At 38.6% G+C, this 16774-nt stretch overlaps 2 protein-coding genes across 3 annotated transcripts in view; both read right to left on the minus strand.

Moving 5' to 3' along the window:
* mogs (mannosyl-oligosaccharide glucosidase) overlaps positions 1-1633 on the minus strand; it is an 8107-nt gene extending 6474 nt beyond the window's left edge. Inside the window, exon 1 of one of the 2 annotated variants that reach the window (XM_014007729.1) lies at positions 1293-1633. The gene's annotated coding sequence lies outside the window, so the exon portion shown is untranslated. The remainder of the gene's footprint in view (positions 1-1292) is intronic. The other variant, XM_014007730.1, reaches the window with a different exon arrangement.
* Positions 1634-2198: 565 nt separating this feature from the next.
* Positions 2199-16774, minus strand: part of pdcd4a (programmed cell death 4a) — a gene marked incomplete at its 5' end in the record, with an annotated part of 24273 nt that continues 9697 nt past the window's right edge. The window contains 10 exon segments of the mRNA XM_014007731.1: positions 2199-3280; positions 4363-4502; positions 4593-4703; positions 6995-7102; positions 8138-8252; positions 8347-8444; positions 8951-9172; positions 10193-10306; positions 12102-12199; positions 12490-12789. Of these exon segments, the coding sequence (XP_013863185.1) occupies positions 3229-3280; positions 4363-4502; positions 4593-4703; positions 6995-7102; positions 8138-8252; positions 8347-8444; positions 8951-9172; positions 10193-10306; positions 12102-12199; positions 12490-12789 (1358 nt within the window). The 3' untranslated portion in view covers positions 2199-3228.

A 16774-nucleotide genomic window follows, 5' to 3' on the forward strand; every position in this document is an offset into this window, starting at 1 on the left:
GCTCAAGACAGGTCAACACACTTTTACCACCATGTTGAAGAACTGGTGCGGCCATTTTACTGATAATCTGTATTTCTGTAAACATTATGCAGAGCATTTTAGTCTCATTTACTGCTAGAACACTGCTCCAGAAGTCTTGTGGATTTTCTTTAACGAATCTTTGCAAACAACAGGCTGCTTTCCGAACACATTGCTCACTCTGTCTTTTTTAATCCTGCTGTCATTAAGAGACACTGAAATGCATTTTTTTTATTTTTTTCATTTAAGACCCAACCTTGCTGAATGCTTCAAAAGAGTAAATAGCTCAAACGTTTAGAGAAATGGGACACCATTAATGGTTAAATTAGCGGCACGTGGATGCTGCCTAAACTCTTATCACCCACCTAATTTTAATGCATTTTTTCTTAAATAATCACTGGAATTGACAATAACAGCTGGAGTCAATCTAATTCAGGATGGCCACCACAGCAAAGGAGCATTAGGAAACAGAAGAAAGACAACTCTGACAGTTTTACAAATATGCAGCTGAAATTTGGTGTGGTAGTAGCTGAAAGTCATCCTTAACCTGTAATCTGAGTGCAACACTGAGCAGTGTCTTTGCTTTAAACTTTAGCATAAACTGTTGGAGTCAACCCTGTCTTTTAACAAAACATCTCCTGAACCACTGGATGGATTTACATTAAGTTCTCATAATGTAATAACCGGATGTGCACCTGAAACTGATTAACCTTATGAGCACCAGGTGATATTTTGACTTGTCAAACCTGGATTRAACTMGACAGGAAGKGTTCATCTTAATGTTATTAGTGAAYAGGAAGAATGTCATTCATTGTGTTGATAATATAGCATGCTCACTCAGTTTGCCAAGTGTTTCTGAATAATTGCAACATGTGAACACAAAAACGCATGCAGATTGCAGACATTCCTCCTGTGCGTTGGAGCTTTGTGGCGCCCTTCTCGCTAATTATGTTGGGACGCTGTACGACAGCGAAACAAACAATTTACTAAATTACAGGTGCGTTGTTGAATTAAACACGGCTAACGTGCTCGGTTTTCATTCGTTTCAGCCCTACYGACACCTGTGAGACACACTCGGTTAGCGGCTCGCCTTCAACGCCCCTGTTTTTATGTCGCGCACGCTACTCGCAATGTGCTACAATAAAGCTAAATCGAGTTATGCACAAAAAGACCCACAAACTGCATGTGTGTGATTTCAGATAACCCCGCATCTTAAACATGCAGGCTCGTCTAGTAGTTTTAGCTTCATGTTCATTGAGCAAATTGTTACCAACCTGTCGAAATATCACAAATTCAGGCGCTCATGATCCTCCTCCGGCTAACCTTATTAGCTACTTCCTTGTTATCTCGCTTCCACTGACGTGGACTACAACTGTATGGCAGGTCGTTTTATCATATATTTAAACAACGCCTGTTTTTAATTCAGGCTATCAATTTAATCCAACTCTTTTTATTATTTTAATCCTTAAAAATACGCAACACCCACCATGTACCTAATTTCCCTCTGGGATCAATAAAGTATTCGCTTCTACTGAGGAGAACTACAACTGTATGGCAGGTCGTTTTATCATATATTTAAACAACGCCTATTTTAATTCAGGCAATCAATTTAATCCAACTATTTTTTATTATTTTAATCCTTAAAAATGCGCAACGCCCACCATGTACCTAAYTTCCCTCTGGGATCAATAAAGTATATTTGAATTGAATTTGAATGTAAGAACTACGGAAGAGGATTAGTGTCACTGAGGAAAAAAAAATCCTAAACTCTGGAAAAAAAAGTCTTAATTCTGAGATTAAAGTTAGAATGACTTAGAAGTTTGAGATGAAAGTCAGAATTCTGACTTTACAGCTACTATCAAATAAGTTAGCTCAATATCTGCTTTCCAGTAAAAAATAATTTAAAAAGTTTAAATAGCTTTCCATTTAAACATGTCTACCATTGCATTTTGTCCAAATCAAAATAAACCTTTAAACTATTCACAAGCACTTTTTGAACCCTTGGTAGAAAATTGAATCAAAGGCTATACCTTCATCTATTACAAGACTGAGTAAATAGATCTGCTCTGAACATTAAATCCAAAGGTTTATTATGGATCACAGCTTCTAGTGGACACTTTCTGCTCAGTCACTCACCCTTTCGTGCATACCGTTTTTACAAACAACAGGAAAGAAAAAACTTCTGCTTTGTTGCCTTTTTATTGAATGCAAGATTTAACTGAAGCATAACTTTGGTCAACGTGTAAAACTGTCTTAACAGGTAGAAAAATGTCACTGACAAACTSTGTCCTAAGGTACTGAACAGCCAGAAGTTTGATCTGACAACAAACCAATTGTAGCCGAGTTGGATTATTCAGATCATTTTACAGGTCATGTTTGTTTTTGAAGTTTGACATCATGCGTTGACCAAGTGGCTAGACATACATTAGTCATTTTCAAGCAAAAATCATATTCTTTTTAAATACTTTTGTGTTTATTACATAACCATCATTTTACAAATAACCCCATTCTTATTTTCAGAAATGCTGTCCGAAGTTTATTWACTTTAATGCAAGTCTCAAACTGTGACCAAACGCCTCCCGCGTGTTACTTTACAGAAACGCCTGGCCCCAGTGACCAAGACAGAGAAAAAACAAAGGCGCTGTTTATAAAGTACTGACATGAACAAATCTACAAAGAACAATTTCCTTGAAATTATTTCAGATAATTCGTGGCAGTGGAAAAGTTTGGATTCTTGTTGCTGACTGTCCAGTCTCCTCCGCCCATTAAGTGTTTTTCTCCTCCTTCGTAGAGCCTGCAGGAAAGATGTGGCAAAACGTAGAACAGAAAAAAAAAAGACCATTTCAACCCATCCCCTTCCAAAAGTAAAAATTCTCCAACACCCCAAYGTGCACACCTGAATCCTTGCAACTTGAATTATTCTTAACAGGTAGAAAGACCGAGGCAAAGAGGGTCACATCAACCCCAGAGATACAGAGCATCCTTCAAAACAATCGCCAAAAACAGTGAACAACAAGATGGAAGGGAACTGAATGCCCAAGTCACTCTTCAGTTTAACTGACCCTAAATGCTGGTTTGTGTAATGACTATCAGGAGAGGAACGTGCCCGGCTTCGGGGAAACATGTGGAGGTAGAAAACAGGGTGTATGAACAAGTAGACACCCCTCCTCTTCCTCCTCTTCCTCCTTTTTCAGCTTCTCATCAGGTGGATTAGTTCTTGATCAGCCCACCGTCTCCTTCACTTACAAACCGCTTCCGCCCTCTGGTGGAGAGAGTAAAGTTTAACGAGCGACTCTAAGCTTATTAGTTACTGTATTTATTCATGTAYAATACTAGAAATTTAACCCTAAAAATCATCCATAAAGTGGGGGGATAGTATTATACACAGGTTATTGATAATTAGGTTTTTATGCTTTGTAAGCTCAAAAAATGATGATCGTATAATACATGAATAAATACGGTACTTTATAGTCATTTCACATAGTTTCACAAAAATATCACTATTAATTTGCTTTTATTTAAAAACTGCATATATTATTGGTACTTAAACAACACATACAGTCATGGGGAGAAAAAAGTCTTTCAGTTCTAGTTTTTTTTTTTACATTAGGATATAAAGCCCACCCTGCTGCTTCCATTGGATTAAAGCAGGACAATAGCAGGCAGGTGCTGCTGATCAGATGATTAACTGATCAACATGTGATCGCCTCTATAAAAGCAGGAGTTCTGGCAGTTTATTGGTTCAGAGCGTACAGGTGTATGTGTGTGTGTTAACACAACACCAAAGAGAAAAGACATCAGCTGCAGAGAAGCTTGTAGGAATGTGTTTTAAAACAACTTTTAAAAAGTGACGAGTGTCACTTCTCTCATCCATGGCAGTCTTTTTATACATAAAAAAAAGCGCACAGTCTTTTATTTATTTATTTATTTTGGTGACTGATTTACACTCTTATTACCTCCCAGCTGGACTGTTGTAACTCGTTGTGTGTTGGCGTTAGCCAGGCCGGCCTCTCATGACAGCAGCTAGCTCAGAACGCCGCAGCTCGTCTTTAACACGAACAAAAAAGCGTGAACATATCACCCCGGTGCTGCTTCCCTTCACTGGCTCCCTGTTTGTTTCAGAATTTATTTTTAAAGTTTTACTGATGACCAATTAGGCCCTGAATGGACAGACTCCTGTGTTATCTGTCTTGACTTCCTGCAGCCTTATGTCCCCTACAAGAGACAGACTACATTTAGCTCTTTCAAGCAATTTTAAAAACAAGAAAACATCTGTCTTTAAGAATGACTTTAATAAGTGGACAAAYGGAAGAGAAATGTACTCATTATTTCAACAAAACTAACCTGGAGGGACAAGCATCCCTCAGCTGTTTGGTGATGACTGACTCCTTGTAGCAWAGCTCCACAAAGGTCTCCATGATGGAATGAGCATGTGGCACATCCAGGCTGATTTCAGGAAGCTCATCGTAGACGCGCTGGAAGCCCTGCAAGTACACACGAGCAGGTCCAAGAGATGTTTAAAAGAGCTGAACACGTTTGAAATTTGAGCTGATATATTATACAGTGGGGCTAACCCTGTTCATCTGATCCACAGTGATGAGGCCCGTTTTCCAGAGGGACTGCAGAAGTTTCATCATCATATGACTGGCAGTTTCTCCTTTTGACTCCAGCACCATCACCACAGCCTGAMAAAACAGCAACATGAGCAGAATCAATAGAAACACCTGCACTGTGGATTCAATCACATGGTGGGAATGTTTCTRTCTAGATTTGATGCAAACATGAAGAAAAACTCTCCAACACCCCAACATGCACACAGGAATCCTTGCAAACYGGTATTTATGATCAATAAAGACACAAATAATTCTAACACTAGATTTAGATGTTTACACTAAGCCCTAAACAATTTTACATGTAAATAAAAATGTATCAAACATGCAGCTTTAAATGTAATCAAGCTCTAAAACAAACTACTTCAGTTATCCTATTTTCTAATTAGGCTAATAACATCTTATCTGGTTAGAAAGTTACACAAGGAAACATAATTTCACAGCACAGCTCARAGAATCAGGCTGAATCCTTCACTGTCAAGAGGAAACCATATTAATCGTGATGGAGACAAATGTTTAAGATCAAACTGAAATATGACTAGTAAAATATTCACACAACCTTTTAATCTGTCAAAAAAAATAACAGTACATGTTCCATTTTATTCGTTTTTTTTAAATAGCTTGTATTTAAAACTGATGTAAGCAGTTAAAAATATTACTTAATGCACTGCGTGAGGCAGCCAAAAGGCTTTTACACTGATTGGGTTTCACATTTCTTTGTTGTGGCTTCAAGGACTTCTGTGGCTGTTTGAGGAACTTTGTTTAATTTATGAAAAGTTTCTTTAAAAAGATGTGGGTTGATGATGCTCAAACATAAATCATTATGGGCCTCATGCAAGAACAGGTTTGTATTCTCATCCTAAATTTCTCTAACTTTTGTTCGTACAAACATGCCACGTCAGATTCAACAAACTCTTCTATCTTCAGGAAAAGTGTGTAAATGAGGAGCGTAAACTGATAAATRYRTATCAGGTGCTCGTGCACGAGGAGAGGAGATTAGTATAATCTACCACCCCAAAAAACACCATACAAGGCTACGTTTCCTGCACCAATGGAAGTGTCCATTCATAAACGACATTGCAAAGTAAAAAGAAGAACTTTACGAGTTCGGAGATAGAAGTCCTGCTCTCAGAAATCCAGAAAAAAAAAAGTCATTTTTAGCAGCGTGCACACTGTAAACAACTGTGTTACATAGTTTTCATTTATTCAGAAAAAGAGCAGTTTAGAGTTCATCCATGTGTGTTTTCATTTTTTGCTAAAATCAAAACAACACACGCTAATCGTAAAGGTTCAAATACTGATGTAATTCTTTATACAAACACTTAWGATGTTGAATTTAATTGTAAAATAAACATAAACGAGATGTGAACGTAGAGCTGCTAAAATTTGATGAACAAGCTGAAACTGAGTTGTTAAAGATAAAAAAGAGAACACAAGTTCAAACCTAAAATAAAAAAATAATTAAAAACACTAATAGCTAAAGTAGTAGTATAACACAAATTAAAAGTTAAAAAAGCAAAACACCAACTCTGAGCTAAAAGGAGCAAAACAGGAGCCAAAAGTTAAAAGTTGCAAAAGTCTAAAGGTTTCAAAAAGTTAGCTAGAAACTAAAGTAGCAGAATCGTAGCTACGGTTTAGCTAAAAGTTAGCACAAGACAAAGAAAACAGCAAATATGCTGAAGCCTAATTCACAAGGAACAAGGTTTTCAAATGAATGTAAGAAATTTCAATGTATTTCTATGAGGAAAATACTTGTAGAGAAAAGATACAAAAAGTAAAAGAAATAGGCTTAATCTACTAGGAGCTGAGACTGTGTTGTACACATAGCTAAAATGGCACAAAGTATCTACAGAACAAAAGCAGTAAAACAGCGTGAATGCTGAGTCAGCATCAAAGTGTGAATTTAGATCAGGGAGGAAAAAATAAATAAATRAAAACTTTTGTCCCAAATTGAATCTATTAACTCTTGTCTGTGTGAGCATGAGTGTGCGAGCACGTATGTGTGTGTGTCTATGCTTGATTTACACATTCACAGGTTCTGAACTGATTTGGACCGAGCTCCACAACTGCACGTATTGAAAAAAACGAGAAAGTCGCTGCCAAACACAAAATGTCCTTGGCAGAAAACYGATTATCAAAGCAGCAGAGATTTATTTTTATGGCTTTCCTCGTCAGTTTACTTAACAAGAACCAAGTGAGAGAAAACACTTTGAAAAAGGTTCAGTTTGTAGCTTTTAGCTTTCATGTGATCCTGAACAGAAAAGCCAATAAAAATGAATGGAYAGATTTTGTATCCTGTTGCATTAAAGACTAGAAAAGACCTGGAAATGCAGGTCTGTTTTTAAACTGATCAGGTGGTCAAATACCTCATAGACCAGCTCGTGGTGGAAATGAGGGACCTCCAGGTCCCGCAGACAGTGCTCTGCCTCAGCAATGTCTCCTGATATCAGATACTCTTTGAGGAGAAGGTTCATCTGCAACAGAAAAAAAAAAACAGGTTCACAATTTAAATTAATATTAAGATTTCATCCTATGTGTGGGGACAGTTTGTTTGTGTGGTTTATTATGAGAAATTTGTACAGAATCTAAAGTGTAAAAAAAAAACTAAAATCTGATTTTTTTAACCAACCTGAAAAGAAATATGTTCTATTGAAATACAGAATCTAAACGTTGTAGAACCCAGTTATAATAAAGTTTATTGGTTGTGTTTCCATATTTGTTCCTGTTTTTTTAACACACTTGTTGTCCACATGGGAGAGAAAATCTAAGGAAATAACCACTAAATAGCCTGATGCAAGTTGTTTAATATTAATGAGCTCTTCTCACATTTCCTGATAATCAGGAAAGATTTTGACTTTTTGCTCCTAGGACAATTCAGTGTTAATTGCAAAAAATAAAATTAAATAAAATTAGATAAAATAAATAATAATAAATTGTCAGAAACCTTTGTAGTTTGAGCAATGCGTAAGAGCTGGTCATGTTAACTGAAAACCTAACAGAGAAGTCCAAAGGTCTGAAGTTACAGTGATCTGTGAGGGCACACTGTACATGTACACATGCACTTCAAATGTTGTGTAACTAATAACTTGACAAGATGAGCACTTGACTCTTCCTCTCTACAGTGCAGAAAATTTAAATTATGGAGTGACAACAGAAGTTAAAACACAGAGAGCTTTTTGTGTGTGTTTCAGATGAAGGCAGGGGTGTGAAAATACAGTATGCTGGCCCCTCCTGTGCTCTCTTTTTTTTTCTACAAATCTCAGGAGAAAAACACTCTGCTGACACAGCAGTTCAGCAGCGAGTTGGCTTGTGGATTTCTACCCAGCACGCATTTTTGCCTTCTGTTTGTGTTACATAACAATAACAAAGATCCCACTCTTTTTAATAGAGATAAAAGGATTAAAATTAAAAATCTTAAATCATATCAATACATGAAACTATAAGAAAAAAGCTAATTAGTTTTTGATTTGTACATATTGCACTATTCTCCCAGTTTKGTCAGAATTTACCTCTTTGATGAGATGTTTAACGGGTCTCAGACCTCCTCCGACGCCCCACACGTTGTCCAGACGGACCATCTCCCTCTTCATGGTCAGAAGCACTGCAGCACGGTCCAAAGCCACTCTGGGGGGGGGGGCACATTCAAACAGTAAGCTTTACGGTTTCGATCAGAGTTGAGAATTAATATTCAAACCATCAATAACTTCTGCCGTCTCACCTGGCATGGTCACAGTCCACTTTGCCTTTATGATAATCCAGAAAATCCATGGGCAGGACGTGGTCTGCTATAGCTCTGGCTATGAACTGGCCCAACATCTGGGAAAAGCAGAAAAAAAAAGAAGTGTCCCCAAGATACACATGTAAATTTCAAAGTGTGGTCAATTATGCATAATAATGTAACTCCATAACTGCGAGCCATGATGGGAAATCAAGTCAGAATGAACACAGGGCAAAAAAATGTCAAAATATTGTTGTTTTTTTGCCATAATGAAAATTTGCGTAAAAATTAGTCCATAAAGATACAAAGACTGAGGGCAGAATATACTTCACTTTCTTTTAGGCCAGTTTTAGTTTCTGCTAAACTCACTCCAAACCTCAACCACAGTGGTAATAAAAACTACTAATGTAAAAAGTTAAGATACAGAAACGCCAGAAGACAAGAGAGCATGCAAGCTGCAACCTGCAGTAGAAAACAATGTCTTGTGTTGAGCCATATTTAATCTTTTAGCTGTGTTAAGCCCCGTGTTGCCTCTCCACCCTTCTGAGTAGACAACACAAAGCACAGATCCAAAGTTCTGCTCTCACTTCATCTTTGGCTCTACCTGAGGTGCCTCTGGTGTGTCCAGTATGAGGTCTGGCAGCTCATTGAGCATCTTGTCAAAAGCGTGGGCCATGTCTCCCTGCGACAGCAACTTGCCCAACAGATCCGACAGCAGGCGGGAGGTCAGCTCTCTGTGACTGGCTTTGCCTTCGAGCGACAGGGACACAGCCAAAGAGGTGACCTCGTACTTGTGTTGGCCCAGGTTGAGCTCCTTCAGCAGCATCTGACAGGAAAAAAAAAAAAAAAAAAAAAAAAAAAAAAAAAAAAANACACACAACACATGAATTTAAAGGAGACCAATTATGGGTCCTAGAAATTTTTATGGTATGTCTGTGGGCTATCCAGACCATGTTCATTCAATTTAATGCACAAAATAATTCTCAGATAATAAAATTTCCTATCTTCTAGTTCTGCCTGCTCTGACTTCCGTTCAGAAGAGTTGTTTATGTTAATGAGCTCTGTTGGTAACGCCCTCCAAAAATCTGTTGACATTAACTCCGCCCTCCAAAGCCAGCGTTTACGTTAGCATGGCTAATAATAGCAGAAGCTCCGTTGTACAACCTGAGTCAGACCCAGAGGCGGAGTCATGGTCGCAGCAGCGGTCAAAATACCTCAGAAACTCGAACAAATAGGTTTTAACAAGGCTTTAATAAGCTAAACAATAGAGGTACATGAGAAAACGTGTTCATAACATACAAAAATAAATAATTAAATAGTGTCTGTACTGGTCTCAAACCCTGGTCTCCCACTCTCTGGTCCAACACTCTACTCATTGCCCTATTGGAGGCTTGATGTGAAACAAGCTGCGCATTACACAACAACAACCGTGACAGCTTTTTATACTGAGGAGGTGGAGCCTCACCCGGGGGTTGCTAGGTAAGGGGCCGAATGCAGGTTCCGGTGGGTTGTCGTACGGCTTGTGATATCACAAAATGACAGAAGTATAAAACTTGTCATTAATATACATTAAAAATACATTTACTTACAGTAAATATGCCCCTGGGTGCATTTTTTGGTCCTAGGACTGTTTTTTTTAAAAGTCCATACCCAAAGTTGAGTAAAAAAAAGCTTTACAAAGTGAATTTTGCATAATAGGTCCCCTTTAACATGACTCTAAACCCAATGGAAGTGATCATGAGTTCTCCTGTACAGACTTCTTCATTTGTTCTACATTCTAGACCCACTTGTTCCTGCCTAGCCGGCAAACACACTTAAATAAAACCCTTCATCTTAAATAATTTACCTCAACCTCTTTTGTGTCTCCGTGTTCGAAGTACTCCTGTACAATTGGGTTGACCATCTTTTCCAATTCCTTCTCTTCTACCTCGGGTACAACAGTTTCATAAACGGTGTCACCCTGTAAAAAAAATATAATAAAATAAATAAAACACATTATCAGTCAGGGAAATGCCAACCTTAAAAATTAAATGGAGTAGCATTACATTTTCAGTCAGAATGTTAAACTTAGACAAACAGAGCTTATAGTGTGAGTCAAGAAAGACTAAATAACCACTGATCCAAATTTCAGTATCATAAAATTTGACCAAATTTATTGCCGTTTGTCATTTCTTAAGATYGATTGGCTGTGTCTGCCACCTTGAGTTGGGTTGAGTTAAAAAGTTAATCCGTTATAAATGCACCTGAAAGTTGGTCCAGCTTAGAGTTTTCTGCTCCTGTTACACAAGTGACATTTACTTTAAAGGCTTTTACTTTCAAACAATGACAGAGCAAAAAAAAAAAGTCAGTCTTTATTTACTCTGTTTTCAAGAGCATTGATTTTTAACGGGAGTTATAGTTCCTATGTTTGCTCCTCTGGAAATTTTCTTTACACTTTAACATTTTCCCATGCACATGACGACTTGTATCAATATTTCATCCTTGATCCACTTAGTCTGGTTCAGGGGCCACCGTCTGCAGTGTCTAGTGTGTTTCCCTGTACCACTTTGTCCCAGTTCCTTTTTTAACATTTGACATATTTCCCGTGACTTTATGCACCCGTCAAGGCCATATTTACCCCCAGCTTCTCTTCCCTTTTAACGGCCAGAAGCTGCGTTCCCACCTCGCGTTCAGCTGTGTGAACGCAGCGGGAGACAAACAAACCTGGCCTTCAGCAGCACATGGAGCATTTGCATGATAACAGGGTCAAAGATTGATAATGGTGTTGATTGTGATGGGATGGAGCCATCTGGATTAAACAATTATGCGAGTAGGTGTGTTCTTGAATCACACACAGTGTTATGATCAGTCAGCATACTTGGAGTCAAAAAGCTGCAATTTCTGAGCTGCTGTAAGAAGTCTTATTGTAGGTTTTGATAAAAGAAAACAAATGTTTGTTTTTTTTTCCCACCATAGTCCAGCGAAACTAAACCTCTCACAGAGTGGTACACCAAAACAGAGAATATTATATTTGTTATTTCTTAAAAATAACCTGTTTTTATTTCTATTGTCAAAACAACAAAAACTGTATAAAAGGTGCTTTTCATCTCAGATTTAAAACTATTGGTTGAACATTGTGCCCTAGACAGAGAAAACAAGTCTGTGACTCTGATCTCAGACCAGCAGCTGTTGGGGTTAGAGTGCATGTGTCTAAAATCATGATAAGATTGCATAAATTTGACGTGCGAGGCAGACAAGTCTGCACAAAGAGCAACATTAAAACCAAACTAAAGTTTGAGAGAGGACATTTTTAACAATGAAATCTAAACAGATATGATGCAGAGTTGATTTCCTACCGTATCAAACAGTTTCTGAATATGATCTCAGACCATTTAAGAGTTCAAGTAAAATGAAAAAGCTTTCAGAAGACACGTTACTTAACACAGCTGCAACGTTAAATAGTCTATAATCAGCCATTTACCTTTGTTTTTATGTTTTATAAAGTGCTGTTAAAATGTGATGCTCATTGACACACACTTACAGAGCACATCCTATTATTATCTTATTTTACTTTGATTTTTTTTAACAGAGCACTTTGCTCTCAGACTGTAGGTTTAAATAAAAAACTCGAATCAAGACTGGAAATAGTTTAACAATTAATTTGAAAAAAATATATATCTAGGACTTTTGTGAAATATTATGAATCTTTACAAGCAAAATGTGTTCTTGTTGCTACCTGACAAGAGTTTCTCTTATATTCAAAAAGCCACACTCACCTGAGCAGATTCATCGTAGTTGGGATCCCGAACATCTGGTTCTTCAACTTCATAAACCATCCCTGCAGCGCCCCAAACTCCTTTACCACCGGCCCCACCTGAGTTTAAGAAAGGCAGAAGGGGGAAATTAATAAAATCCTAACTCCTAACTTAGTTTGTTTAGTTAATAAACAGAAAGTCATGACATGCTAAATTAAACTGGTTATCCTAACATTAGACACTTTTGAACCATTTTCAGAGGAGTTCCTGACAAATTAAGCTAACAGAAAACAAAAGCTGTTAATAGCCATCAACAAAAGGTGGATTTAGTTCTCAGTGGATCGATATCAAGCTGAATTTCCTTTATTTATTGAAGCATTAACCTCCATCACAAAACAGTAAAATGTACCCTTCTTTGGCAGACCTCTGCCTTTGCCTGTCCTGGACTTGCGGTCATTGTTGTGGACTTTCCCCTTCACACCATGCGGGTCACCTCCTGCCACCTCTCCTGACTCAGAGACAGACTCGCTTGCGGAGTTGCGGGACGAGGACCTGCGCAGGCGACGCTTGGCCTTGGCTTTGAGGCGGGCCTCGTGGAGCGCCTTTTCCTGGGGTGTCCAATTGCCGTTGACCTCAGCGTCAATTAGCTCTTCATCGTCACTGTAGGGAGAGCTCACTTCCACCTTGTTGTCCTCAAAAGAAACCACTCCTATGGTGGGAAACAAGAAACAACAGGTTTGCTGTAAACAGCTGAAACAATTTCACACAAGTATAAACACAATGGGATAGTCCTGCTATCACAGATGAGCAGGTCTTGGGTGAAATTAGGGCTGGGCAGTATGACCTCAAATTCATATCACAGTATAAATTGAACCCCTTCACGGTAACGGTATATATCGCAGTAGAAAATTATCAGAAAAAGTTAAGACAATGTAATTTTTAGAGCATTTTTTGCAGAAAACTGTAATCTTAATTAAACCCAACATTTTTGCTTTAATATCTGCCTGCCAAACAATGAGCTTCTGCCTGCTGAACTTAGCTGCTGCTCTGCTGCGCGCTTATCTTCATCATCAGAGCAGAAGCCGACTTTACATTAGCAAGATGGATTTATGACTGAACGAACATCCACATCTTTTTTTAATAATCTGTGGGTAACACAAACATTTTTTTTCTCTGATAACTGAGTGTGAAGAACTACAGTTGTTAAAGCTTCGCTCTGCGTGACGTGCAGCGAGATGAGAGGAGAGGGAGGAAATGATGCCGCGACACGACATAACTTTTTTACAGCGGGAGGAGGAAAATTTGAGGATTTATCCTCTCTATGCGTGTATTAAAAAGTAGGGATGTCCCGATACCACTTTTTCACTTCCGATACGATACCGATATTACAACTTTGAGAAATGTCCGATACCGATATTGACCGATACCGATATTGACCCGTTACTGTAACAGTACAAGTCACACACTTTTACCTATTTTGTAGTGTAAAATCTTAGAAAAATCTTGATCAGATCAAACAGTGAAAAAGAGTAGGTATGAGAAAAACTGACCCATTTATTTTAAACCAATGGATCACATACATTTTACACTGAAGAACATTATACAATTTAATAAATAAAATAAATTACAATACCCTGAAAAAATAACATAATAAAAACAWAATGTACTTTTACAGTGTAAAATAATTCAAAATCACTCCAGTTATTTTTTTACCATCTGTCAGCCTGGTGCTGCTTTATGGTGGAAAAAACTGAAGGTGGAGACAAAACAAAAGCCCACATTATTGTCTGTTCAAAGTTAAGAGTCCACAGCTCCAATTTTACTGACTGTAACCAAAACAACGTGATCATTGCACTTAATCTTCACTCAAACAAGTGTGTAAACAGATTAAACATCACTCTAATAACAAGAGCAAAAATAAATAGTAAGAATTAGTTATTTAAATTGATAGCTACCTTTCTTAGTGCTAAATTTCCACTTTCTACAGTCTGAGCATCATGTGGAGATCAGCCTCTCTCTCCTGCAGGGAGCAGTTTTTATCTCTGCTCTCGTCATGTCGCTCATATTCCAAAACAAAAGCTGCACTCTCCTTTCTTCTGTCCATCAACACAGAGCTAATCCACGGATGTCAAAACAAGCGTGCTGTCCTCGCTTCTGCCCGCTTAGAACCACCGACCGGACCAGAGATTCCGAAACAGCGCGGCTGTGTGCGGTCACTGGACCGAGGCTGAACCGAGCCGAACCGCAAAGCTGCTGCCAGGGTGGAGAGTAGTTGTCGCTCCGGTTTAAAACGTTCACGGTTCTGTGTTTCCCCTCGGAAAACTTGTGCATGACAACTTTACACTTAGCTGCAACTCTGTTTCTGATGAAAATAGAAAGTTCTGCTGCCGACATTCTTGCTAAATTGTTAGCGCTGCTGTTGTTATGATCACGTGAGTGCTACAAGCAGGATCCAAGCGCTGCTGGATAGAAACACTGGAGCGGAGTCAGTGAACTGCTGGAACGGACTGCTAATATCGGAGCGCTKATATCGGACATTTTTTATGCAGTCCGATAAAATCCGATACTCGTTTTTTGGCTGATATCGGACCGATATCCGATATCGATATCGGATCGGGACACCCCTATTAAAAAGCTAGAATTTCATCATTATATTTCGAACTCCTGCTCAGTTGTCTCTGCACTAGCAGCCATGCTGACACAGGTGCGATGACATAATGACGATAGGATGGTAGAGTGTAAATTTCAACCGTAGGCCAACTTCATACTGTTTCTACTGTCTACCGCGTATACCGTGCAGCCCTAGGTGAAATGTGTATATCAACCACAAAACCACAACAGGTGTTGGTCCGATGACCTTAAGAGGTCACCTCCATGAACTGCACTTCAGTAAAAAAGGCAAGAACACAATTTTGAACAGTAATAACGCTTTAGAAAAAAATGGATTTTTTTAACTGGACCTTTACAATGAGCTGTGAGGTTAAATTTGATTGTAACAAATAAACTGACAAGCCTACAACAGGTAAACAGTTTGCAAACATTTTTAGAGCTGGATAATGATAAACTTTGTGCATTTCAACAAAAGGTTTGCTACATATTTCAGCCAGATTTACAAAGAAGACCTTAACGTTTTCTTGGCCTTTGTTTTGCTGTTGGCTGAATAAACCAGACAACTATGGACCATACAAAGACAGGATCTTTTCTATTGCATCTTAGCTGTAATTGGACCTCATGTGGCCACCCCCACATTGTTTATTAAATCCTCAGTGCCTGGCTGGGGTATCTAAACCTAGCACACAACCAGAACCCTCCACCAGGCTTGACCTGTGTGTGTAGAGACAGCGCATGCAAAGAGGTGGGTGGGTGTTGCTCAGAGCACCAGATTGCTGATTGAGCAAGAAAAACTACAAAACATTCCAGTAACTAGCGCCGCCGAGTGAGAACCTACAATTTAAGTTTTGAGCTGTGCAGTCCAGAAGCAAACATCAAATGAAAAACACTGATAACACAAATGATGGTGTTTTTGTTTTGGTAAATATTACCTATAAACAAATGAACACTTTCTGCAAGTAAGTAACTGAACTGTTTTACTGGATCTAGAGTTTAAGCGGTGAGATTGATTTATTAAAAATGATCAAAATATTGATGCACAAACCCCCTTTTTTATGATGTAGCATTTTCATTATAATTGGCTGTACAGCTTTCTAACATTGTTTATCCTACACCAAGTGGCCCACATTACCAACATGCAAAAGGTGGGTCAAATAGTGCTTCATATACTACTGTTCTGTGGGTGAAATCCTATATTTAGTTATCAGGTTAAAGTGTGCACGGAGGACACGTGTACATAGACAGCAAGAGGAGTGCAGCTGCAGCAGAGGGTGGAGGAGGAGGAGGAGGAGCACATGTTGGAGAAACGCTGACACCAGTTTTCTTTCTGTTCGGAGTGGACCTGACTACATATGGGAGGAGGAGGAGGAGGAGCACATGTTGGAGAAACGCTGACACCAGTTTTCTTTCTGTTCGGAGTGGACCTGACTACATATGGAATGGTCGGATCTGTGGGCAGTCATGTGACACGTCAACAGGCCTGAAGGAAAGCAGAAGTAGGTGTAATGAATACTTAGTGGCCTTGGAGGCTGTTTAAGGAGTTGTGGGCCTACAGATAAGAGAGGCTGCAGAAAGGACACAGCTGAAGAAAAAATGTTTAAACCACCGATGAAACTTCAGCTGAATAATGCTTTTTTATTGCCTAAAAGGAAGGGCAAGAAACACATAAAAATATGAATACACACAGAAAGTTTCGATAGTTTTAAGTGTGGCTGAACTCTTCTAAAATCACCCTGAATGCATTTAAAGTGTTGCTTTGTATAAACTACTGTGCTGATGGCATCCAATGCAGAGCTTGCATTGAAAAAAATGATCAGTCACACACTGTTTAAAATGACGCAAGACAAAATGCAATAGTATACAAGACCCAGTGTTTCCCCTACAATTATACAGCCCCACCCCCATGTTACAGAAGTCATAAGAAGCAGGTTTATTTTGAACAAACATTACAAACGTGTTCATTCCTACAAAACTGTCAAATATATTTACAAACAACACTAAAATGAATCAGACCAACATCAAATTAATCACATTTTATAATTAAATGTCTGTTTCCTGCTATAAAGAAAAATCCTCCTCCTGTC

This window comes from Austrofundulus limnaeus, unplaced genomic scaffold (assembly GCF_001266775.1).
Source record: "Austrofundulus limnaeus strain Quisiro unplaced genomic scaffold, Austrofundulus_limnaeus-1.0 Scaffold44, whole genome shotgun sequence".
Lineage (NCBI taxonomy): Eukaryota > Metazoa > Chordata > Actinopteri > Cyprinodontiformes > Rivulidae > Austrofundulus > Austrofundulus limnaeus.